The 27085-nt window shown below is 45.9% G+C and overlaps 2 protein-coding genes across 3 annotated transcripts in view; one reads left to right on the top strand and one right to left on the bottom strand.

Moving 5' to 3' along the window:
- LOC134603200 (ras and EF-hand domain-containing protein-like) overlaps nucleotides 1–8718 on the top strand; it is a 51169-nt gene extending 42451 nt beyond the window's left edge. For both annotated transcript variants that reach the window (XM_063448939.1, XM_063448940.1), the window contains exons 13-17: nucleotides 105–186; nucleotides 984–1098; nucleotides 1947–2060; nucleotides 2149–2225; nucleotides 8034–8718. In XM_063448939.1, the coding sequence (XP_063305009.1) occupies nucleotides 105–186; nucleotides 984–1098; nucleotides 1947–2060; nucleotides 2149–2225; nucleotides 8034–8130 (485 nt within the window). In that variant the 3' untranslated portion in view covers nucleotides 8131–8718. The remainder of the gene's footprint in view (nucleotides 1–104; nucleotides 187–983; nucleotides 1099–1946; nucleotides 2061–2148; nucleotides 2226–8033) is intronic.
- A 3002-nt stretch (nucleotides 8719–11720) lies between these two features.
- Nucleotides 11721–26877, bottom strand: SERF2 (small EDRK-rich factor 2). Its single transcript, XM_063445657.1, has 3 exons — nucleotides 26745–26877; nucleotides 13482–13584; nucleotides 11721–12213 (listed from the first exon to the last, which is right to left on the bottom strand). The coding sequence occupies exons 1-3, from the start codon at nucleotides 26749–26751 to the stop codon at nucleotides 12150–12152; spliced, it is 174 nt and encodes a 57-aa protein (XP_063301727.1). The 5' UTR covers nucleotides 26752–26877; the 3' UTR covers nucleotides 11721–12149.
- Between the last annotated feature and the right edge of the window lie 208 nt (nucleotides 26878–27085).

Here is a 27085-nt window from a genome sequence, read left to right on the forward strand (position 1 = left end):
ACCTCAATCTTTAAAGACTTTTCTTTGATATCACAATGTTTTCAGCTTTGTGGACCGATTGGCATCCCTCCTGCTGCAAGTATTAACATTTCATTCTTTCGTAGGAGTTGATTTCCAGATGAAGAAACTCTTGGTGGATGGTGATCACACGACATTACAGATCTGGGACACAGCTGGTCAGGAAAGGTGTGTGAAAACCTTGAAACTACATTCTTATCTGCATAGATAAGGACTGTTTGTGCAAAAATAGCACTCTGATATAATACAAAAATGCCTGCTTTTAAAGGGAAACTCAAGTGTAAAATTCTAGATTTTCCTAGAGCAGGAGTTCTTATACACAGTTTGGATCTTGACCCAAGAGTTTACGTGTCCCAAGTTTGTCAGGACAGAATCTTCCTATTCAACAGTCTCAAGGCAACTATCCACAAAATACATTGTTCACTGTAGCAGAATTACAATGCCGTGGAGAATAATTTGTTAATGTTTTTAAAGGAACACTCCAAGCACCACAACCACTGTAATGGTTTTGTTGCCAGGAATGCCTTGGAGTTTCCTCGTTGTAAGTACATAAACTGTATTGGAATGGTTTAACTTCTTCCCTTGGGGTCTCCAAGTTGCCAGTCCCCTCCTGCACTTCTTCTGCCAGAAAGCCGGAATCTCCTATGCAACTTCTGAATGTCAACTGATTGCTTTCAGGCAATGAGCTAAGCTGTGCACTGCCAGGATTAGCTCAACCAGAGTTTCAAACACACAGTAACTTAATCCTAGGGCAGCAAGGGACAGCTCAACAACAGCATTTTAAGTCATAGCTTAAAGGAACACTATATAGCATTGGGAATACATGGAAACTTATTCCAAGCGTTATATTGAAATTTTTACTGGTTCGGGTACTAACCCCTTGAATGACCAAATTTAATTATAACATTCAGATTGCAGGCTATTTAGCACCTTACTCCGGTTATCATTTATATGTATCACTGCAGGTTCCGCAGTATTGCAAAGTCATATTTCCGCAAAGCACACGGCGTCCTTTTGATGTACGACATCACTTCGGAAGCTAGTTTTCTCAATGTGCGGCAGTGGATTGACGAGATCAAGGTATGTGACTTCTGTTTATTTAATATTTTGAGGTTTTGTTATTATTTTGACAGTGGGCATATAAGGAAACCTTGTGTACATACAATCTATGTATCAAATGAATGATTTCTGAAATAGAATTGTCTACATGTGTTGGTGTTTTCTGTTATTTTATAATGAATTTAGAAAACAATCTCATATTTAATCTGTGCTCTGACCGTAAAGGCATAAACATTTTAAACTCACCATTATCTTTTTTTTTTTTTTCTTTTTATAGTCTACATATTAATATATTTTGAGTCAGGAGAACTGAGTGTTCTTGAGTGCCCTTTGCAGATCAGATGGGTATATGCCAAGTTTATCACTGTATCCACTGCACCCTCTTATTTCAGAAGTGAAATCTAAAACACTTTAATTCACCAAACATTTATTAAAATCATGGATTGAGACAGTCATAAGAAATTATTAATGTCAGTGAAGAAATGTAAGAGGGGCTAGCCAACTTCCAGGGTAGCCAACAGTGATGCATTTATGTAATTTTGACTGCCCTTACACACTTTGTCCCTTCTTATTCACCTATTATATCTCATTAATATGTAGATACACCATCACAATCCTGCCTCCCCAGGCCCAGCCCTTGTCGATCGAATCCTACAATTCACCTGTTAGCCCATCTCAGAGCTGATTTGAGTAATACAGTCCAACCCCAGTTTGGGACAAATACTCATGCTAAATCCTGGCAAGTCATCTGCTTTTAAGTGGTCAATACAAACCTGTAAATGGCAGAATTTCAAGCTGAGAGTTGAACAGTGTGGTATTCAGAGACCTTTGACTTGTATTTCTTTTAACTTTTACTATTATTATTATAGAACTCATCAGACAAGCCTATGCCAATGATGCTAATTGGCAATAAAACCGATATGAGGACTGAAAACAAAGAATCTGCTGTCATTCACACATCCATGGGTGAAAAGCTGGCTATGGTAAGCAGGCCTCTGCTGCAAATCTTATCTGGGTCAATTAGACAAAACTGTTTTTTTCAGGGTCTCCTAATTCAATCATGTGTTACAGGCCTATGGCGCCCTTTTCTGTGAGACAAGTGCCAAGAATGGGACTAATGTAGTGGAGGCTGTCCTTCACCTTGCAAGGTACGTGATGTGGAAAAGTGTGTTATATGGACCCATCAAAGAGACACGTTTAATGCATTGATTACAGAATTGCAAATTGCACCTAAAAATCGATGATTTGGAAAAAATTGTATAGCTCGACTGTAATCACAGTTTGGCAAGTTTAATTTGCAACAACTCCTGTTATATTTTGTGAATAACCCTGCTATGTTTTCAAGGTAATACAGATTAAGGAACCGCGCACACATAAAAATGCATTTTAAAATTCTACTTAAAGACTACTTAAAACCTCCTCTCTCTGCAAACAAATATGGGGATTCAGTTCCACCATATGGCCATTTTGTGTTAAGCCCACCTCTACTTCACAGTACCCCAATATCAGTGGGTCCTGCACTAATTCTAACAGGGAAGGCAAATTAAATAGTGCGAGTGCTAAATAAGCTTCTAAATTGAACATCAATTACCGTATTTATTCGAGTATAACGCGCATTTTTTTAAACCGATTTTTAATTTAAAATTAAGGGTGCGCGTTATACTCGAATAAATATACCTTCCAGGACCGCCGGGCTCATTACAAGCCCGGCGGTCCTGGGGGGTGGGCAGCAAGCATTTACTCACCTCCGTGCAGCTCCTCCAGCTTCCCAGTGTAACTCTCGCGAGACCCGCGGCCAGCTCTGACGCTCTGACGTCGTCAGAGCTGGCCGCGGGTCTCGCGAGATGTACACTGGGAAGCTGGAGGAGCTGCACGGAGGTGAGTAAATGCTTGCTGCACACCCCCCCAGGACCGCCGGGCTTGTAATGAGCCCGGCGGTCGGTATTATCGAGCACCCACTCGAATATTTATTCGAGTATAACAAGCACCCTAATTTTAGATTAAAAATCGGTATAAAATTTTATACCGATTTTTAATCGAAAATTAGGGGTGCGCGTTATACTCGAATAAATACGGTACATTCGTGAGGTCCTAGCAGGGTCTAGCAAACTATTAACAGAGCAGGAGATAAGAAATTCTAGTGTTTAGGAAGTCTGTGTAAGTCACATGCAGGGAGGTGTGGCTAGGGCTGCATAAACAAAGTGATGTAACTTCTAAATGGCAGCGAATTGAGCAGTGGGACTGCAGGGGAATGACGTATACACCAAAACCACTCCATTTAGCTAAAGTTCATTTGGTGACTATAGTGTCCCTTTAATCACTTGTCTTCAGTAAACAAATATTTGGATTTAAATACATCCGTTTGGTTATATTGTGTTTAGTTTACAACTTGGTCAAAGTATTCCAATTTTAATAGGCCTTAACCTAACCCCATTTTAACATGGGAGAAAAATAAACCACGGGTTTTATCACTTGCTTTCATTGCAGCTATATCTGCTCCAAGAAGCTTTAGTACAATTTCAATAATTTTCAGTAATGCACACAACAGCCATTTCTCAGTAGGAAACAAGAATCAAAGTAGACGTGGATGTCAGTACAGAGTAAAATACATATTACATGTTAATGCTCAGCTATCAAACTCTAGGATTTAAGCACTGCAGACACATTGTGTGTTGTAAGTGGTGATGCTGGAGGATAAAGCACAACAACCCTACCTTCATGTGTATAATTATCATGGTTAGTTACTAAAGTAAGAATTCAAAGTGAATTCTAGATTAAGGCCAGAGTAGCACAATGACCAGGGCAGGATATCCCATTAAGCAGAGTAAGCACCTGCCTACAGATGCCTGACCACTAGGGGGCGCCTGTTTCCAGCACTAATGTGCTTTGGTTTTAACTTAAATTGGCTGGTGGGGAGATAAATACCAGAAGTCTTGGTCAGTGTCCACTGTAGCAGAGTCCGCTTTAATAACAGTGCTGCAGGAACTATTGCGGAGGACTACCAGGAGGTGGGTGTTACAAGAAGAGCAACACCCAGAAAAGCGGCACTGTAACAGAGGAAAAGTGACAAAATCGATATATTTCACATTGAGTACGCAACGTATCTGTGTGATATATGGTATATGCAATCTGTATGGATTGGTGTATGAATGGCTAAGGGTTTTTTAACCCTTTATGTTCCAGTGGGTTCGAGGGTGGGGAAAACCAGAGGCCACCATAGTGATAGGAATACAGATTTGTATTCGTAATTAAATCTTAACCCCACTTTACTCTAACCACTACTAACATTATCTTGAACCCTGCGTGTTTACACAGCTGCATAAACACTCTATACTAACAGATTCAAACACATATTATAAGTAGAAATATGCACATACATACATTTGTACATATGCAGTTATAAAATATGATTTACATTTTTTATGGTTTTAGGCCTACAATATCCAACTAATACATTAATTATACTTCTTTATATGCCTTTTATTGAGTTAGGTCAGCTTAAAATGTTGTGCCTATGGGCACCTGACATGTATATCCGGCCCTGGGAATGGAAAGCATAGCTGACTTGGAGAATTTCCCCATTTTGGCTATTTTGACATTAAATGTGAAATTCACTTTGACATTTCACTTTAGTGACTAATCCTGTAGGACAGTGGTTGCCCAAACAGTAGATCCCCAGATTTTGTAGAACTAAAACTCATATGACGCTTTGCATGCTTTTAGAATGACAGAGCATCATGGAAGTTGTAGTTTTAAAACATGTGGGGATCTGCCGTTTGGGCACCCCTGCTGTAGGATCTCTGGGCTTGCATGTGAACTACTCATGTATTGTGCTCTGATTGCTATGTTTAGTATTGAACCAGGTTATGTACAGTACATTTTAGGGAGTGAGGTTAGTGGAGCCAAAATGTCTTGTATGTGACAATGGCCTTACAGGATCCACAGAGACCTCTGTACTTGAAAAAGTAATCTGGCTGACCAGGGCCGATACTGATGCCTGGAGTTCAAGAATATTTTTGGTGCCCCCCTGATGGGTGTGGCTATATTGCTAACTCCTCCCCTTTACAAACATAACACTTCTAACCAAACCCAATTTCTATGGAAACCACACACCCTCAACCCAAGTCACATGTCACCCACTATGTACAGTGCCAGCTATGCACCCAAAAAGCTTATTAGTGCCATATTTGTGCCCAGCTTCCCGGTGCCGACTTTGTCTCAAAATAGCTAATCAGTGCCATCTCTCTGTCCCAATATAGCTAAAAATATTTATGTCCCCATCTTATCAGTGCCACTTTATTGTCCAAATAGCCATTTTTGTACCCAAATCGCTGATCAGTGTCATTGTTGTCTCAAAATTGCTAATCCATGACATTTCTTTTTCAAAACAGCTTACCACTGCCATCTTGTCCTCAGAGGGCTTGTCAGCTGGTAGTGTTTTTGTATGAACTGTGTGTAAGATGGTTGTATTTTGCAGAGTCAATGTATTTGTAATGAAGAAATGTATTTACAGATGTATGTGAATTCAAATGAATATTTGTGTATAATATTAATGTGTGCAGATGCAGTTATTGAATATTTGTATGGAATGTATTCGTAAATTTACGAAAGTATTTGTAAGGGGTGTGTGTGTGTGTTTGTATGTATGTATGAGTGTCCTTCACTGGACGTTACTGTGTGTGCATGCATTGTTGTTTTCAGCAGTATGTTTGTTTATTTTTCTGAATGTCCCTGTGTGACTTATCTCACCATTCTCTTCCACTTTTGACTATCCCATCCCCAGGGGCGTTACTATGTGGACTAGGGACTTCAGCCCAAAAAATACATTTGATAACCCCTCCCATAGCTGACATTAAGCTTGCCCAATAATCCACCTCAGCCATACCATAAAAAAAGAAAAATGATGAAATGCTGCCACCCCTCCTAACCAAAAGCATGCACACCAAAACACGACCACATCTATTATGCTATGCAGTGTGTCTAGTGAATAGTGAGTGAGAGAGTGTTTTTTTTCACAATTTTAAAATGTAAAAAACACCCACAATTTTTTTAAATGTTTTCAAGAATATTCATTCCACAAATATGTAAACTGTATGTTAAAAGTCTCCTCAAGGCCCCATTAGAAACTACAATAGAGGGTTTTCTCTAAAATCCTAGCCCCCATTTACAATATAGTGATATAACAAATCTCTGTGCTACCCAGTTTAAGCTGTCTCTTCTCACGTTAACTACTGGTGCTGGCTGCTGTGCCCAGCTGGCAGGCTGCTCCTGGCAACTGGCCTCTTTTTTTTAGACCAGCAGGCATCTATTTCTACCACCAATCCCTTTGTGTGTCTTTTTTCACCCTCCCTACTGTGTGTCTCACCCCCCCCAGCCCTACTGTGTGTCTCACCCCCCCCAGCCCTACTGTGTGTCTCACCCCCCCCCCCAGCCCTACTGTGTGTCTCACCCCCCCCAGCCCTACTGTGTGTCTCACCCCCCCCAGCCCTACTGTGTGTCTCACCCCCCCAGCCCTACTGTGTGTCTCACCCCCCCCAGCCCTACTGTGTCTCACACCCCCCCAGCCCTACTGTGTGTCTCACACCCCCCAGCCCTACTGTGTGTCTCACACCCCCCAGCCCTACTGTGTGTCTCACACCCCCCAGCCCTACTGTGTGTCTCACACCCCCCCAGCCCTACTGTGTGTCTCACACCCCCCCAGCCCTACTGTGTGTCTCACACCCCCCCAGCCCTACTGTGTGTCTCACACCCCCAGCCCTACTGTGTGTCTCACACCCCCCCAGCCCTACTGTGTGTCTCACACCCCCCCAGCCCTACTGTGTGTCTCACACCCCCCCAGCCCTACTGTGTGTCTCACACCCCCCCAGCCCTACTGTGTGTCTCACACCCCCCCAGCCCTACTGTGTGTCTCACACCCCCCCAGCCCTACTGTGTGTCTCACACCCCCCCCAGCCCTACTGTGTCTCACACACCCCCAGCCCTACTGTGTGTCTGTTCATCCCCGCAGCCCTACTGTGTGTCTGTTCATCCCCGCAGCCCTTCTGTGTGCCCCTTTGTGTGTCTCTTCCGCCTCCAGCCAATTTGTGCATCTGTTTCTACCCCAACTCCTTTGTCTCTTTGCCCCCCACGTGCTTTGATGTTCCTTTTTGTCCCACCAGTCCTTCTGTGTGTGTCTCTATGTCTCCCTTCAGCCCCTCTCCCCTCCCGTCTGCTTATGTAGCCCCCCCTCCCCTTCTGCACTCTTTAGCGCCCGCCCCTCCTATCCCTTTATGTAGCCCACCTTCCCTCTCTTCCTGTGCCGTCTTTTGCCCCCTCAGTCCCCTTATGTGACCCCTCCCCCCCCCCTTTGGTTCCAACTATAGCCCCTTCCTCTTATCTGTGATTGCTCACCTTCCATCTTTACCTTTTAGCCCTGCCAGCCTCCCAGGAGCTCTGAGGGCCTTCAGACAGGATGTGGAGCTTAAAACAAAGGGTGGGGCTTAGCGAGGGGGCAGTGCCTACCACCGCAATGCGCCTCTACTCACAGAGCGCTTGGGCGCTGTGGACCCAGTGCACCCGCCCAGGATCGGCTGTATGGCTGACTTAATATACTGTACTATTTTTAATGGTTACTTAAATACACATCTTGTTGCTCCCTTTCCCATCTGGCACGGAGGGGGCTGTGACATTGGTTAGTAATCATCAGCATGATTTGTGTGCTGATGACTGATGCCAAATATGCACAGGTCGAATACGATGTTAAATCTGGAATTACACAATGTGGAGATACATATCCGACAGCAATAAGCTATGTCGCCGTATGTGCAGCATTTCAAACTGAAGAGCTGCATGCACCATGACCACTTCAAATCACATGTTCAGTGTTGGACACATCCCTTGCTATCATAAATATCATGAGACTTCCTCCATTCCACGTGGAACAATTATGTTACATAAAACTGTTGTTTTCTTTGTAGGGAAGTTAAGAAGACTGTGGACCTAAAAGAACAAAATGCAGAATCCGTAACCAAGCTCAGTATTCCAGAGAAGAAGACGAATTGTTGCAAGATCTAGTATTCTTGTTGCAAGGAGGACCTTACAGTATAAAAATGAAGGATTGTATAGTGATTGGGTCCATGTAATATTTTCTGCGACCTTTTTTTAATGTTTTCACTCCCTAACAATTTGCTATGCACAAAAAAAGTCTACACTTTAACACAACACATCTCACATCCGTCCTGATGTGAAAATATGCAAACTCTGGCCCTGTGGTAACAGCTCTAACTACGTGGCTGGGGACTTGCAATTAAACCGACACGGGGTAAATTACCCCTTTAAATGACTGCTACGAAGAACAATATATTACTTCAACTGACCAACTTACAAAGAACGATGTCACTTCTGAAAAACCATGTTGTCTTCTGTCTAAAAACTAGTAAAAGTTTGTTCACAGTTGATGACACAAATGGAAATTGTCCATTGATCAATGGATTGGTGACAATGATTTCACGTACTTGAATTTTAAAATTTTTTTTTTAAATATTTACCAAATTAACTGTTGGGTCGTCATTGACTACCTAAATACCTAATTGTTTACAGCTTTTGTAAAATATTTTTACTGTTGTATTTAACATTACTGCATGTTTTGTCCGGAAATGACTGTCCATTTGAAAACTGACAAAACTGTTATACCAGACTCCTCTATGAGGCTTTGAACTTGTGATTTTCCTACTAAAATATTCAGGGCAGCGCTAGGCTGGTATAGGGTTGGTAGATTTTTTTTTTTTTAGCTCCAAAATTAAACTTCTTTTGTCACATAACACAGACTCTCAACCAAGGATTAAACCTCAGGATATGCTTACTTTGTAAGCACTAATTTAGAGTCGACAAAAGTACTAGCACCTGTTAAGCTCACTTTTATTTTATTTTTAACAACTGGTGGTGGAAATTAAAGTTTTAGTGAAGAATAAGTATTTTTTATTTTAAATTGTTTAACATTAACTTGGGGTATTTTTTAGTTTATACAAATTGTCCAGAAAGCTGAAGGCAACCATTGGCGTTTCAACTGTTCAAAATACAATTTGTTGCTTTTCACCAGACTTTTTATGCTATAAATAATATATACATATAAAATAAAGATTTTATTTCTTTAGCAAGCTGTTCTGTAAGTCCTGATCATTCTCGCAAAACTGTTATTTCCACTAGTGTACTGCCAAATTACCCATTCTAGAAGTGGAGTGATAGTCTAATGCAGGATGGTTTTAAGGGGTCTTTGAATTCTAACAGCAGAGATTCTGGGAGTGCTATGTGCAAATAGTTACTAGCACATTATAAGAAGAGTTTCCTTTTATCATTATTTTGGGGCTATTGCTTAAAGCTTTGTGATCACTGTAGCCCATTTTACTCCGTAAAAGTAAAGTTTACTTTCCTAGTTTGCAGCACCTTAACCAGCCAAAAAATAAGGGCGACGTTTCAGCTCAGCAGATCCTTAATTATGCATAAGGGATACAACATTACTAAAGTGTTTAAATAACCCCAAGCCCAATTCAGTTCATTGAAAAGTATCATCACATGTTAAAACAGACATGCATAAGAAACATATCAAACAAGACATGGAGCCTGTTCGAGCAAAGTGTCAATCTAAAAAAGGTACAGTAACCAATTATATTATAACGATCCATAAAATGTCCTAATTAATACAGCAAGATAAACTGGCATATGATAATACATGAAGCAAGCTTCAAGTTTAATATGAAGTCTAGGGGATGGTGGCTTAGTCACTCTATCCCCTAGCCTTCATATTAAATTTGAAGCTTGCTTCATGTATTATATGCCAGTTTGTGCCATTACACTTTTGTAATGTTGTATTTCTTACGCATGATTAAGGCTCTGCTGAGCCAAAACGTCACTTTTTTTGGTGAGGTGGTGAACCCATTTAAAAAAAAAAAAAAAAAAATGTAAAACCTTCATTATCCTTTTAGTACAGCCTGTGTTTTTCTACTTTTGAGACTATATTGGTGGATTCAGCGGTGTCCTTTACACGGGGCGTCTCCTTGGTGGAAGGCAAGAGCACTCATGCGGAAAAATTGGAGAGAGATATATACACATACATACACACTGTTTAGACTGGCATGGTATTCCAGCGTTGCAATTCACAATTTCTAAATAATAAAATACTGACTGCATACAACGAGGGTGGGGAGCCTTTTGGGATAGATCACATCATTCGCAGCCAAACAAAAAAGTTAGTTAACCAATATAAGTGGCATTAGGGATATTACACACATACACAAAATCTCTCTCTCGTGCTCTGAGCAAATGGATAAAAAAAAAAAATAAAAAAGTCAGTGAAAAATCAGCTTTGGTGCTCAAAAATAGAATAGATAAGTGAGAAAAATAGGAGCGATATCGATCAAAAGTAAAGTTCACCCCTGCTACCCCCCCCTCCCCCCCTGGTTAGGGGCAACACAACATCACAAGGAGGGCACAAATCTCCCCCCAGATGTCCTGGCAGAGCACCAAATGACATCCAGCCACACACTCCAACATCTCAGCCACTGGGCAAACGAGACCCCATACACCGGGAATTCCTACAGAACACCACAGGCATACACAAGAGATGCCCCTGCAAGCCTCCACGCAGAACCTCAACTAACACTCCCTCACATCACAAGGGCACACCTGAGAGCCCATCTCCTAGAGACACCACACACTCAAAACTCCTCTCGAAAGCACTCACAAAAATCTCTTGTTATCATACATACAAAAATGTTGACAAGACTGTTGTATACCTTTCAATATTACTGGTTATGAAAAAAATGAAAAAGTGCAGCACACCATGACTATGCAAAACAAAACATTGTCAATCTGTCTGTAACGCCATGTAATATTACTGAAACGTATACTCAACTCTGCACTGAAAAATAAAGAATTATATAAAAAAAAAAAAATAGTAAAGTTCAGTTTTGAAAAGCAGTACAAAAATTTAAAAAGTCCACAATGAAATGAGCCTTCTGGTTCAACAGGTTTGCATGGTGATTGCCAAACTTATTTTGCCAACACTGATAAATTCCCCATATTCTGCTGATCCAAGACCACATCTGGGATGAGAATAAACTACTTTTCAAAGAACCTAACCATTATCTCCCACCCTAAAAGCATTAGAAGACTAATATTTACACACAAGTAATGATGCATTGGTATTGAAGTGTACTCACTAGCTAAAACCAGTTTCATTGCAAACACTATATACACATTTATCAGGAATTTCAGACTTTAAAAGGGCTTTATCACCAGAGATTGCTAAAGGGGATGAAGAATTTTGCAGGGGTCGTGCTAGTTGAGGGAACATTTACCCCAAATGGCATTGAGCTAGTATAGTCCCATGTATATCACTAACAAATATCACCACCTCATGATAGCACGTAGCAGAATCATTGCAACACTCGTTTTTCTGAGGATCTTCAAACGACTGCAAGAGAAGAAAAATAAAACTGCATATTTTAATACAACATGGCCTGGGAGAACCACTAAATTACATAAAAATAATATTCTTCTGACTTGATCGTTTTAATTGTCACCTGGTCATTGATACTCGGGGAATGTTTTCTACCAGATCACCTGAACCACACAAATTGTGGGTGTCACCATATAAAAACGCACAATTCACGGAAAAAAAGTCACTTTATTTAAGATTTGACTCGGTCCATCGAAAATACAAAACCGACAGGTAACTTCCATTTCAATGAAGGACCTTGCTGTCGTAAACTCTTTGAACACGTACATCCTAGAGCTGACTTAACCAATGCTAGATCAGCATGCAGGAGACTGCAATCAGCTAGAAAAACACAAAAGGGAAACAAACAGGGGACTGAACGCTGTTCAGGATTGTGATAAAGTGGCGTATTTATAATATGTACATGAGGCAAAGAGGAACTATGCTACTCGTTTATGAATTAAAAGAAAGGAAGGTTGAAAACAATGCACTGAAAAGACTGCATTGGAACAAACAGAAGCATTTAGTTGAATGTTTGTGTCAGGGAGCTGGGGTTTTCATTAGATCTCCATCCATTCGTCAGATTATCCCACAGAGGCTATTTGGGCTCTTCTTTTTTCATCTGCGCCTTTTTCTGCTTCTCTTGCATTATCTGAGCATCCCTAATTTAACAAAAATAAATAAAGTTAGATAAAAGTGTAGCTTACATAAACAACTGGTTATGATAACACTACTCAAAATTAGCTTACAATCTAAACATTCTTAAATTTGTCAACTTCACACCAAGAAAAGTCTCTATTTCTCACCATTTTAAAACACCAACAAGCTATAACAGCACCAAGCCCTACTCTCCATTTTCCCCATAGACGAGTGTGTGTCATGGTGATCATTTTTTGTGTAGTATTGATCTGACTGACCCACTGTTTACAACTGTTCTATGAAAAGGCATTGGATTGGCTGAGATCTTCAATTGGGATAATCTCAGCCAAGGAGGCGGATCGGGGATGGGGCCCAACAGCAGCAGACCAGTTTGACACTGGAATAAAAGCACGCTTTTATTCTATTTAAAGGGAAACTTCAGTGCCAGAAACTGCAGGTCCCCTCTCCCTCCCACCTCCTAATCCCTGGTTGCTGAAGGGGTGAAAACCCCTTCAGTCACTTACCAGAGGCAGCGGCATGTCCCACATTGCTGCTTCTTCCTCCACCGCATTACGTTGGCAAGACTGATCCCGCCCGCGGAGACCTAATGCGCATGCGCGGCAATGCCGCACATGCGCATTAGAGCTCCCCATAGGAAAGCATTCAAAATGCTTTTCAATGCTTTCCTATGGGGAATTGAGCGACGCTGGAGGTCCTCACACAGCGCGAGGACGTCCAGCGACACTCTAGCACTGGAAATATGTGCTAGAGACACGGAAGTGCCCTCTAGTGGCTGTCTAGTAGACAGCCACTAGAGGTGGAGTTAACTCTGCAACGTAATTTTTGCAGTTTATAAAAAAACTGCAATAATTACACTTGCAGAGTTAAGGGTTGTGGGAGTTGGAACCCAGACCACTCCAATGGGCAGAAGTGATCTGGGTGCCTGGAGTGTCCCTTTAAGGGGGCCAATCAACACTAAACGTTCTCACACTTTGCAGAAGGAAGCACTATAGAGTTCCTTTAATCATAATTACCAAATGCTATTATAGTGGTTATAGTGCTATTAGGTCCTCAAAGTATGGCATCTACTTGACAGAATTGTAAATGTGCAATATCAAGTTCATTCATACATGACCAGAAGTGATAGGCTAACCCCATTTAGGTCAATCCACTTAAAAGTCAGGTTGTCTCAGAACATAAGGGCTGCGCCTGCCTACTTTGCCCATTTTAGCAATAGCATATTGCTTCGTTACTGGGTGGGTAGAAGAATTGCTGATGTTAAATGTCATACCTCTCCTTTCGTGCCGCAGCTGACAAGCCATCATCTTGCTTCTTTTTGCTGTCTGCAGTTTTTTTCATGTTCTTTGCCCTGGCAAGTTCACGCTGGTTTCCACCTGAAGAATAAGTGGTATTGATCAGAGGCAGTAGCACATTCATGAAGAGTAATCTCACAGTAAGCTTAGTCATCTTGACAGTCATTAAAAAGGTATAGGGATCAACGGATTATCGGTCTGGCTGATATTATTGTCCGATATTCTGTATTTTTAGCAAAATCGGTATCAGCCAATAAAGATACTGATATTGCCGTCAATGCAGACCAGGGCAGCCATCAGGGTCCTAGGGGGCCCAGCACGCTTTTACCTTACCAGCAGCTTCCATCTAACTCTCGTAAGTCCCGCGGCCGTCAGAGCGCTGCCACGGGTTACCATGGCAACGCTCCGTGGCACGCAGGCTGCGAGAGTTAGACAGGGGAGCTGAAGGGAAGGCAAGTAAGAGAGAGTGTGCTGGGCCACCTAGGGAATGCCATATCCCCCTCCCTGGCCAGGGACAAAAAATAAAATAAAATAAAAAGTTATTTTACACACATTACATACCTACACAACCACACAAACTGCATTCATTATACACACTACACAAAACACACACACACTCTGCATTCACTAATCAAATACTTACTGCATCCATTGCGCGCGAGCGCGCACGCACACACACAAATATTCTAGAAAACAAAAAACTCTGACTGGCATGTATATTTTGTGCATTTACCTTAACCCCTTAAGGACCAAACTTCTGGAATAAAAGGGAATCATGACATGTCACACATGTCATGTATCCTTAAGGGGTTAATAAAAGAAGATTTGCAAAAAAATATAAATAAAACACTTTCAGTTAACAGTAGGTTTATGTAGAAATAGTTTTTTTTTTAAATGGTAAAACTACAGAATATCGGTAAGTTATCGGCCTGAAAGTCCACAGATTATCGGTATCGGCTCTAAAAAAACCTAACAATAAATCGGTCGATCCCTAAAAAGGTGCACAAAAAAAAATTTAAATGTGATTTGTTGCTTAAAGGGACTCTGTAGGCAGACAGACTACTTCATAAAGAAATACTGGAAACATGGCAAAAATTGTGCTTACTTCAGATTTCAAACATATTCAATAATTGAAGCTATTTCTGTCAGAAAGTATGGTGGAAAATACAAAAATGGAGGGGCGTGGCTTGACCGCTCATGGAGTAAGTCGCACGCTGCACTCGCTCCCAGGCCCCAACCCGCATAAGCCCGATTACAGAGCAAAACCCGCGACCCACATGGGGAAACCCAGACGGAACACCCCTCGCCACCCTCCCACACCCCACACGAACCTGCGTTTGGGTCCTATGGACGAGTTTATGTCCACCCCACAACAACTTGGAGGCACACGAGGCGCAGACAAGATGGCGCCTACCTCCCCTCCTTCCCCAAGCGCCAGCAGCACGACCGGTTCCGCGGAGAGAACACCAGATGCAGATGCCTTTACCCAGATGTCCAGGGATTTAGCTCTCATCTCGGCGAACATGCTTACGAGAGGTGATAAAGCTGCCATGATCACTGAACTACGCACCATCATCCGAGAGGAGATTGCTGGGGTGCGTAGGGACTTAACAGTCCTGGAACAGAGGGTGACCGACCTGGAGGAACACCGCCTCCACTCAACGCACCACCAGCAGGCCACGGACCTGGCGATGACACGCCAAGGGAATATCCTGCTTGAAATGCGTAGACAGATCGAAGACCTGGACAACAGAGGCCGCCGTAACAATATACGGGTGAGAGGCCTCCCTGAGGCGGACGACGAGTCTCCCCGCGATCTATTGCTTGGCCTTTTCAGGCAACTGCTAGACGACGACCCACCGGCCGACATTCCACTGGAACGTGCCCACAGAGCTCTACGGGGCCCCAGGAGAGACGGCCTACCCAGAGACGTTATATGTTGCCTTTCCTCGTTCCCGCAGAAAGAAGCCATAATGAGGGCGGCCAGGGCCCAGCGCACGATCACCTACATGGGAACCCAGGTTTGGCTGTTCCAGGACCTGTCGACTCTCACGCTGGATGCCCGACGGGCACTGAAACCCCTGACGAACATGTTGCTCGAAAAACGGATTCCCTACAAATGGGGTTTCCCGTTCAGCCTACAAGCTAGGACCGAGAACCGCTGGCACACGCTACGCTGGCCCAATGATGTGCCCCGATTTCTACAGTCTGCTGGACTGCCGCATGTACATATCCCGAACTGGATTCTCGAGTTCCCGCCTGCTCGCCCCACTGGACCTTACCCGGCAGCAGAGAACCTCACAGGGGGCCATGCTGCACCCCCCCCGCAACGCCGTGGCGGCCCGGAGGGCCCGGAAGAATGAGACCTTACCGCTTTCCTACTGAACCCCTGCCTCATAGACCATGGCCCACTACTTTGAACAGTCACCCGCTTAACAGTCGAGGACTTTTGTTTCCTGCCGGCACCTAACGACTCCACTCTGCGACATATAGGGGGACATGATCCACAGTCCTAGGCCGCCAGTGACCGGGCCGAGGACGGGAATCTCACCTAGCAACATGGACCTTGGGGACTCACAGGGGATGGGGTGCTGCTTGCTTGGCAGGCCGCGCACAGCTATCCGCTTTACTTCTGCCATTGTGGGGTGGGGGACTGGGCCGTACATTCCTGAACTCCGTGGGCATGAGCTTATATCTGCAACCTGTACGTTAAACACCCCTGCGGGTGATGGTTCCTGCTCCCGGTAACAGTAACATCTTTATCTTTCTATTGTATTTACAATTGCATTTACATGTTCCCAGCTTTCCACTCTGTTAGTTAGGATTACACAAAAATTTTTTATTAGGAAACAGGCAGCCTAGTCACCCACTGCTCCCCCTACAATGCCCTTGCTACCTTTAGTGCACCGCCCCCTCCCCCCCCCCGCCCTTGCCTGCTTGAAGCCATATGCCCCCCCCTCCGGGGCGGGTGTAGTTAATATCTGTATAACACACAGCCTGCTACTTGGGGCCCTCGCCACGTGATGCCGTGAGCCAGACCTGGGCGGTTGCTTTTTCCCCCCCCCGCACGCTACCACTGCACTCACTATCCTGCCCCCATTAACAGTCGTAGCCATTGCGAAGGCCAATAAGTTTCGACCTCGACCCCCCTGGTACGGAATATACAGTTCATGTTGTGTGCCCCGCGCGGACTTACCCGCATTCTGCGTGCTGCCCGCACAGTCAGAATCGGACCTCGCATGGGCCCAGGCTACTTAGGACAATGCTGTGGTTTAGATGGTCCACATGTTAACGCTCCCTACAGGGCGCTTGATAGACGTATTTGGTTTCTGCAACGTTTTGTTCTTTTATTTGTTAAATATGGTGAGGCTGCACGCTGACATTCTACACTTAAATTGGTGTATTCTGGATATGTCCCCACCGAGTAGCCATTGGTACTCCAGGTCCACGTGCCACGCTGAGACGCCATGGCTTGTGTAAGTGGTAACACCCGGGTTCCTGACACTCCCCACGCACATGTTTAGCCTCTTGTTGGGGTCCGACCGGAGCAGATTGGACCGCACCCGCAAGTGCTCTACAAGAGGCGATGTGATTCCTAAATTACCCACAGGTTGCCCTTAGCATCTTTATGAACATAACTAAAACCACCAATGTCAGCTTGCAGCCTTGTCTCAGATTTCGAATATTACTATGTTTCTGCAATGTTTTACCAAACCACTCTCCCAGATCCCCTCCACACCCCCAACGTCAACCCGGAGACTCCCCTTGGGTTAAGCTTAGCTCTCTATCCTAGTGTAGACTGTAATTGTTGGATGTTTTAATTGCTTTTTTGGTATATGCTGTGTCTCACCTCTATCATGAAGTGGATGACCCCCCCCCCCCCCCCCCCACCACCTCCCACCTTCATGACTGCGCCATAGATGTGCCCCCTCCAGCCGGCGGCGCCCCCTGGCCCGCCCACCACAATGCCTCGAGACTCGTCTCCCCCCCCCCCCGACCTGTGACATCCCTGACACCTAACCGCAGATAGCGGGTTGGGTGCCGAGGATGATGAGTGCTGACTACCCACACTTCACCGCGACAACCTCCGGGAGCGGACTTCCCCACACCTCCCGCAACTGACCTCTCCCTGTACATAGGACCGGGGTTCAGCGAGACCCTCTAGACCTTCATAGTCTCCTGAACACCACCTACCGGTCTAGGTTCATTAGTTGCCTTTTCCCCCTTCCCCCACCCCCCCCCCCCCCCAACTATGGATCCCCCTTCCCCCGGGGTGCGGACAGAATTTACACCAGACTTGCTCACTTTTTGGTCCAATAACACCGGGGGCCTCAACCAACCGGAGAAGCGCTCCCACCTGCTACGCCGTATGTGGTCGGAGAGAGTGTCTGTGGCTTTCCTGCAGGAGACGCACTTCAGGGGCCTTGACGCGCCCAAACTTGAAAATAACCGTTATAATCTGGCTTACTATGCCAACCACCAGTCGTCTAAGAGAGCAGGTGTAGCGATACTCATAGCGAATTCTGTGCCTTTTAGCCACACGGAGACTCTCCCTGATCCCGAGGGCCGCTTCCTTTTCGTTAAGGGGACTATTGCTGACCACAAATACACGTTTGCCTGCATATATAGCCCCAACCGTGGACAACACACTTTCCTTTCCCGCACTCTGACAAAACTCGGTAAATTCAGGGAGGGCCTTTTGGTGGTCACGGGCGATCTAAATATGCCCCTTGACCCGCTCAGAGACACGTCTCGCGGGTCTAGCACAATCCCCCCCCACTGCCTTAGAACCGCAGCTAGAGCGTTGAACAGCCTAGGCCTAGTGGACTGTTGGAGGACCGCACATCCTGACGGTCGCGACTATACTCACTTCTCCCATGTACATCGCAACTACAGTCGTATCGACTATATATTCATGCCTCAGGAATTCCTCTCACTACTCCACGATGCTCATATCGGACTCACGACCCACTCTGACCATGCACCGGTTAAGGTTCGCACGAGCTCACCCCTCCATAAACCTAGAGACAGACAATGGAAACTCAATGTATCCTTACTGAACGACGTAGCCGTCCGTGCATCCACGCTCCAAACGATCACACAGTACTTTGACACGAACGAGGGACCCGACACCCCCCCCCTGACGGTCTGGGAGGCACATAAATGTGTTATACGGGGTCATTACATCGCCCTCTGTACACAGCGCAAAAAAGACCGGCGCAGACACCTCACAGACCTCACGACTAAAGTGTCTGACCTGGAAGCCAAGCATAAACAAACGTTAGATGACGACGACTACCTACGACTGACAGCTGCACGGAGAGAACTTAGAGATCACCTTTCCCAGGGTCTATTGCACACTATAACGAAATCTGCCAGGTATTTTTATGAACATTCCAATAAAAGCGGTAGGCTTCTGGCGAAGATGTTACAGGCAAAGAGGAGGGCACACCACATTCACAAAATGAACACACACGACCGACGTAGCACGAGACGACCGGACGGGATACTTGACGCCTTTCAGACATACTACAGAGACCTGTACAACCGATCGCAGACCACGCCTGGGACAGACACTCAAACTCATCAGAAGAGGGTCGCAGACTACCTCGCCAAACACATCTCCAAGACACTCACCTTAGATCAATCAGACGCCCTAGAGCAACCCATAACACTTGAGGAACTCAAAGGCACACTGAAACTCATGAAGCCACATAGGGCCCCCGGTCCTGACGGGCTACCGATCGCGTACCTCCGCGCGTACAGTGACACCCTCCTGCCAAAACTTTTGTTGGGGCTGAACTCGATTCGTGAAGGCGGGCAATTCCCCACTGACACCTTAGCTGCTACTATCACGGTAATCCCCAAAGCAGGGAAAGACCCGACTAACTGTTCGAGTTACCGCCCAATATCTTTGTTGAATTGCGACCTAAAACTTTTTGCCAAGACCCTAGCTCGACGGATCTCCCCACTTCTCCCGGACCTGATCCACCCTGACCAGGTAGGGTTCATCGCTGGGAGGGAGGCCAGGGACGACACGATACGGGCACTCAATATAATACACTCGGTTACAACTGAGCGGAGAGAGGCTGTCCTACTTTCGACGGACGCCGAAAAGGCGTTCGATCGAGTAGACTGGACATACCTCGCGTCTACCCTCCGACACTTTCGATTCGGCCCCCAAATGTGCACCTGGGTGTCGGCATTGTACACGACACCGACAGCGCGAATCAGAGTCAACGGGACCCTCACACAATCATTCCCCATCAGTAACGGCACTCGCCAGGGTTGCCCCCTGTCCCCCCTCCTGTTTGCCCTCTCTCTAGAACCATTCCTGGAGGCGGTCAGACAGGATGGGGGCATTACAGGGGTGTCGCTGGGAGCGGAGGAACACAAACTGGCCGCCTACGCGGATGACATGCTGTTTTTTATTGAACAACCTCTGATCTCCATTCCTAACCTTCTTCAGGCGTTTCGCGAGTACCGTCAAGTTTCCAATCTCAAGCTCAACCTTGATAAATCGGAAGCCATGCCACTGCTTAATGACACCGGTTTCGCCGACCGCCTGAAAAGCCTGTTCTCCTTTTCCTGGCAGCCTACCAAACTAAAATACCTAGGCACCTGGCTAACACGCGATTTGACCCAATTGTATACAGCTAACTTTCCACCCCTCCTGACGACCATTCAAAAAGACCTTCTCCGCTGGACACCACAATACCTCACCTGGTTTGGCCGCATCCAGGCACTTAAAATGAATGTCCTCCCTAGACTGTTGTACCTATTCGCGGCCCTACCTGTCGCGATCCCCCAAGCGTTTTTCCGCACTCTTACGAGGGAAATACGCAATTTCATCTGGAAACGCTCCGCTTCCCGCATCCGTAGAGCCACATTAGAAAAGCCAAAATCGGCCGGGGGTGCCGGACTGCCCTCCATGCAGCAATACTACCGCGCTACACATCTACAAAGGGTTGTGGACTGGCATGCACGCCCTGGGGCCAAACGTTGGGTACCCATGGAGGTATGCCAGGCCGGAGGGACGATCCCAGCCAGGCTGTGGCTTGGATCCCTCACGTTCGCGGAACTCCGGACGCACAACCCACTTATCGATGCCACCCTTAAGGTTTGGTGCACACTGCGTTACGCACACCGACTCACTACATCCCCGAACCCACTCACGCCCCTAACTTACAACCCGCGACTAGCAGGAGGCCTTCCCCCCGCGGCTTTTCGAAATTTCGCACAGACGGACTGGATCTATCTACGACAATGGACGGGAGACAGAGCCCTTAAACCGCTGACTGACGTGACAACGGCACAGAGTCCGACTACACTGGATAGGTTCCGTTATCACCAGGTGAAGACTTATTACATGAGCCTCCAGGGTTTAGACCACATACACAGACCATTGACGGACTTCGAGCGCCTATGCACAGACAGGAAACACCTAGATCATGCCGTATCGTATCTCTACACTATGTTACAAGCACTGGGTAACGAAAGCCCTCTAGGATACACCGAAAAATGGGAAAAAGAGACAGGGACACACCTGACGGCCCAGGAGTGGGACAAAATCTTCATCCTAACCCACAAGTGCTCTATTAGTTCTAAGTTTCAGGAAATGAGCTATAAACTGCTCACGCAATGGTATAGAACCCCTGACAGGCTTCAACGTATGTTTGGCACTTCCTCTGGCGAATGCTGGAGATGTGGTTCTGCCCCGGGCACTACCCTCCACATCTGGTGGAACTGCCCCCGCATTGTCCCGTTCTGGCGGCTGATACACTCTAAGATCACCGAAATAGCAGACCCGGACCTCCCACTGCAACCGCTACCAATGCTTTTGCACCACACAGCCATGTCGGTTCAAAGGTATAAGAAAACGCTCACGATACACCTGCTCTCTGCCGCGAAAAGTCTCATCCCCCTGCTCTGGAAAAGCCAGGCAGTGCCCACATATAGACAATGGGTGGACAAGGTAGAAGAAATCCACAACATGGAAATGTTGACCGCTTCCCTGCAGGACCGCTCAGACAAATGTGCACTCCTGTGGTTTCCATGGACGTCCTACATAGCCCATGGACAGGCCTAACCGGCCTACTCTGCCATTAATATAACATAGGCGATTGAAATTGCAGTAGTGTTCCGCATCCCCGGGTGATAGCCCCGGACTCAGCTCTGCCCCCCCCTCTCCTTTCCCCCCCCTCCCGCCCCCCCCCCCTTTTCCCCCCCCCCCCCTCCCTCCACCCCCCTTTTCCCTGTGCCCGTCCTAGGACACGGTTTTCAGCGAATAGAACCCAGCCCTCTCTACGAGCCAGGTATTCTCCCAGGACAGATGACCTCCATCTCCCGACCCAGAACTGGGTACACACTCCTCTGCTACCCCAGATCGGCCTGCTTTCCGTGCCGTTTGCCTGCTACTTGGCGGGGCTCCACCCCCTCAGGAAAAGTACAAGCAGGCTTGATGTCCATCGTTCTGATGTTACAGATTTAGCAGATGTACTTGGCGTAGCCACTCAAACAGGCCAGGCTGACTTGGTATTAACCGTAAAGGTATTGCGGTAACCGCTTTCAACTTTAGATAGCCAATCAAGATGTCCATAACTGTAATGTATTATGTAAAATATACCGTGCTTCCCCCCCCCCTCCCTCCCCTTTCTTTTTTCTGTCTCCCTCCTTATTTTGAAAAAATTTTATAAATAAAGAATGTCAAAAAAAAGAAAATACAAAAATGTAAATATTGAGATTCAGCATCTATGCCCCAATCACTCAAGGACCAGTTTAGGCACCATAATACATTAAATAAGTGTCAGCGCTATATATGATAGCCTTACAATAGGCAAATCAATTCAGATATAAAATATTTATTTTATCACAATAAGTTTGATTGAACACATGAAAAGTATTAAAGTATTGTGTTCAATCAAACTTATTGTGATAACATATATACTACTAATTCACAGTGATAAGTTGCTGATTTTCACATGTGAATTGATTACCTATTGTAAGGCTATCATATATATAGCACTGACACTTATGTTAAAGGGACACTATAGTCACCTGAACAACTTTAGCTTAATGAAGCAGTTTTGGTGTATAGAACATGCCCCTGCAGCCTCACTGCTCAATCCTCTGCCATTTAGGAGTTAAATCCCTTTGTTTATGAACCCTAGTCACACCTTCCTGCATGTGACTTGCACAGCCTTCCATAAACACTTCCTGTAAAGAGAGCCCTATTTAGGCTTTCTTTATTGCAAGTTCTGTTTAATTAAGATTTTCTTATCCCCTGCTATATTAATAGCTTGCTAGACCCTGCAAGAGCCTCCTGTATGTGGTTAAAGTTCAATTTAGAGATTGAGATACAATTATTTAACCCCTTAAGGACACATGACATGTCTGACACGTCATGATTCCCTTTTATTCCAGAAGTTTGGTCCTTAAGGGGTTAAGGTAAATTACATCTGTTTGAAAGTGAAACCAGTTTTTTTTTTTTTTTAATGCAGGCTCTGTCAATCATAGCCAGGGGAGGTGTGGCTAGGGCTGCATAAACAGAAACAAAGTGATTTAACTCCTAAATGACAGTGAATTGAGCAGTGAAATTGCAGGGGAATGATCTATACACTAAAACTGCTTTATTTAGCTAAAGTAATTTAGGTGACTATAGTGTTCCTTTAAGTATTATATATAGGTAAAGATTTTTAAGGAACTTTATTTGTGTATAGCTGCTAGTTTTTTGTTTTTTATTACTGTACATTAATTTTAATTTATCACGGTTGCGCTCTACTGATCACCTACAACGGGACAACTCACAAGATCTCATCGGACAAAGAAGCCCCTGCTATACTCGCCAAGCTGGGACTGCCAGAGAGTGGCCACAATGCAAGAACCCCTGCACAGACATGGGACCCAGACAACATAATACCATTTACCCCGCGAACAACGGAACCAGTAGACCGAGTCACCTGACGGGCCACGGCACAAGAGAACCTTCCAAAACTCCACGCGGATCTTGAAGAAGGGCAGCGATGCTTATGATAATGTTGACTCTTATTTTTTGTTCTTTTGACCTTTAGTAATTTTCTCGCATATACATAATTACTGTTATGCCAACCTACTAGTTCAGCACACCCAAATAAGGTTCAGACACTTGTCAACCTATATGACCGCCTCAGCCCCCAGAGGCCCATAAAAAAATCAGCAGCTCCACTTACCTCACGAGGAAGCGACAACCCCCCCCCCACCCCCTTGGTCAGGGGCAACCAACCTCCTTTGGGGACCTTGGCTACTAAATACTCTGGTACCCAGTTTCCCAAAGCCCCCCCACGACCTATTTACTCACCTCGAACTTGACCGAGATCTTGCCACAAGACCTATCTTACTTACTTCATCTTAAGATGACATTCTAGCTCATATAATCCCTTGAACCACCACAAATCATACAGCTCCCCAGACTAACATACTCACTTGTCTATCCTGCTCAATATTACACATGACTTACCTAAACATGCATACTCCTGAACTGCCAAATCTGGCAACTTGGACACACAACCCTGATACAACCTTATGCCTGTCTTGTTGATAAACACATCTTCGCTGAATGTTTAACCATGATAAAGAACCACAAAATGTGCGTAAACCTCAAAATGTCACAATGCTAGACTACTAGTACTGGTTGAATGTTTTTATGCCTGCTGTTGTGGCAGAACACACATTTATGTAACTATAAGCACAATGCAAAAATAAAGAATTTTAAAAAAGTATGTAAGGTTTTAAAACTTAGTCAGATTGAATTGTTGAGCATTCCTCAGCTAGGGGAGTTTCTTCCTCCTACCCTCCCACCTCAGTTTTAGACCAGTCCACTAATGACAGAAACATGGCATCATTGTGCAGCAACAAGAGAGTGAAACTCACACTGACCAGACTCATACTCATACTCTTTTTCCCCTTGTCTGGATGTTGTGAAGAGATCTTTCAACTGTACATGTGTAAGTTTGTCATGAATGCACAATGCACTTTCCAGCATTCCTAGGGATAGGACACTGATTGGTTAGATCAGTATCCCCTCTGCAGTGGGTGTGGAAAGCATACACAATGGAGAAGCCGGTAAATATTGAGACAAAATAATAAATAATTTACCCTGCTTTTTTTCAGTTTGCAGAGTTAGGCAACAGTTTTATTCAAAGCTAAAGCTTTTGAATGAAACAGTCTCAAAGCGATACATGCCCCTTTAAAATTTGCAGAGAAAGGCTCCCATTATCAAGGACTGACTAATGACCCTGACAGAGTTTTGCCACTGACAGCAAGTTCCAGATTTGCAGGTTGCATAGCCAATACAGATGCCAGGCACCATGACTACTTCAAATCACTTAAGTGGTCACGTTGTTTATAGCAACCTTTTACAAGTTGTGTGTTCAGAAAACAGCTATATGTGCCACTAATTGCCATTTTGCCTGTAAAAACCATTGCTGTAGCTTAGGGGGAATTAAAAAACATTCCGGTAGCTTAGGGGGAATTAAAAACCATTCCCGTAGCTTGGCAGCAGGGGGGGGGGGGAGGGGGGGGGGGGGGGGGAGGGAATACAACACAACCTGTATCTTGGTGGTGGTGGGGAAATATGGAGGGGGAGATACAACCATTCCTCTATCTGGAGAGGGGGGGGGATACAACCATTCCTCTATCTGGAGAGGGGGGGGGAATACAACCATTCCTCTATCTGGAGAGGGGGGGGGAATACAACCATTCCTCTATCTGGAGAGGGGGGGGGGAATACAACCATTCCTCTATCTGGAGAGGGGGGGGGGAATACAACCATTCCTCTATCTGGAGAGGGGGGGGGGAATACAACCATTCCTCTATCTGGAGAGGGGGGGGGAATACAACCATTCCTCTATCTGGAGAGGGGGGGGGGGAATACAACCATTCCTCTATCTGGAGAGGGGGGGGGGAATACAACCATTCCTCTATCTGGAGAGGGGGGGGGGAATACAACCATTCCTCTATCTGGAGAGGGGGGGGGGAATACAACCATTCCTCTATCTGGAGAGGGGGGGGGGAATACAACCATTCCTCTATCTGGAGAGGGGGGGGGGGAATACAACCATTCCTCTATCTGGAGAGGGGGGGGGGGAATACAACCATTCCTCTATCTGGAGAGGGGGGGGGGGAATACAACCATTCCTCTATCTGGAGAGGGGGGGGGGGAATACAACCATTCCTCTATCTGGAGAGGGGGGGGGGGAATACAACCATTCCTCTATCTGGAGAGGGGGGGGGATACAACCATTCCTCTATCTGGAGGGGGGGGGGATACAACCATTCCTCTATCTGGAGAGGGGGGGGGATACAACCATTCCTCTATCTGGAGAGGGGGGGGATACAACCATTCCTCTATCTGGAGAGGGGGGGGGATACAACCATTCCTCTATCTGGAGAGGGGGGGGATACAACCATTCCTCTATCTGGAGAGGGGGGGGATACAACCATTCCTCTATCTGGAGAGGGGGGGGATACAACCATTCCTCTATCTGGAGAGGGGGGGGGATACAACCATTCCTCTATCTGGAGAGGGGGGGGGATACAACCATTCCTCAATCTGGAGGGGGGGGTACAACCATTCCTCAATCTGGAGGGGGGGGGGTACAACCATTCCTCAATCTGGAGGGGGGGGGTACAACCATTCCTCTATCTGGAGGGGGGGGGAATACAACCATTCCTCTATCTGGAGGGGGGGGGGATACAACCATTCCTCTATCTGGAGGGGGGGGATACAACCATTCCTCTATCTGGAGGGGGGGGGATACAACCATTCCTCTATCTGGAGGGGGGGGGATACAACCATTCCTCTATCGGGGGTGTATATTTCCTCTATGTAGATGGGCTGTAGAAGTTAAACAGATCTCACTATGTAATCTGGGGATTCACTGCCCCTGGGATGGAGGAGGTGGAGGACATGGTGTTAGTAGCCTGTCTCTCTCTCCCTGTGGAGCCCAGTGTGTGCCAGGCTGGCGGTAGGTGCCGTTAGGTGGGTAATGCAGTCTCTGTAACTCCCATTCCCGGGGAGCCCAGTGTCTCCGGCCGGTCCCGGGGAGCCCAGTGAGGGCAGTGTCTCCGGCCGCTCCCGGGGAGCCCAGGCCCGGTTGACGTGGCAGCACAGACTGCGCTCCCCGACCCCCAGCCGGCTCCCCCACACCTCACCCTGCCACCGAGAACCAACTACACCGCACCCCGCCCGGCCCCGCACTCACGGGTCATCTCTCCGCTCTCCCGTCACTCGCTCCCGGGGTAGATACCAACTTCCAGCTCGGTCCGCAGTGGGCCACTATCAGCGGGAATCTGATTGGCCAGCGCAAATCACGTGACGCAGGGCGAGACTTGAATCACCACTGAACAACTATTTCTAGTGTGTTCCACACACGTCCCGCCCCTTTCCTGGGGAACCAATAGCGATCCAGGGGGCGTGTTTATAAGTCGGTCACACACCTATTGAATTCCTGAAATGAGTGGGCGTGGTCAGTTCAATGCTGTTTATTAGAGTTGGCACTTTTGTTATTGAAGGGAATCGGATACTTCCATAGCTATCAAGTGT

This window comes from Pelobates fuscus, chromosome 3 (genome assembly GCF_036172605.1).
Source record: "Pelobates fuscus isolate aPelFus1 chromosome 3, aPelFus1.pri, whole genome shotgun sequence".
Lineage (NCBI taxonomy): Eukaryota > Metazoa > Chordata > Amphibia > Anura > Pelobatidae > Pelobates > Pelobates fuscus.

What these genes read in the sequence shown, in the direction of transcription:
- SERF2 (XM_063445657.1), bottom strand. An exon ending in GCTGCGGCACGAAAGGAGAG is followed by an intron (nt 12,214 to 13,481) that starts GTATGACATTTA and finishes TTGTTAAATTAG; the next exon opens with GGATGCTCAGATAATGCAAG.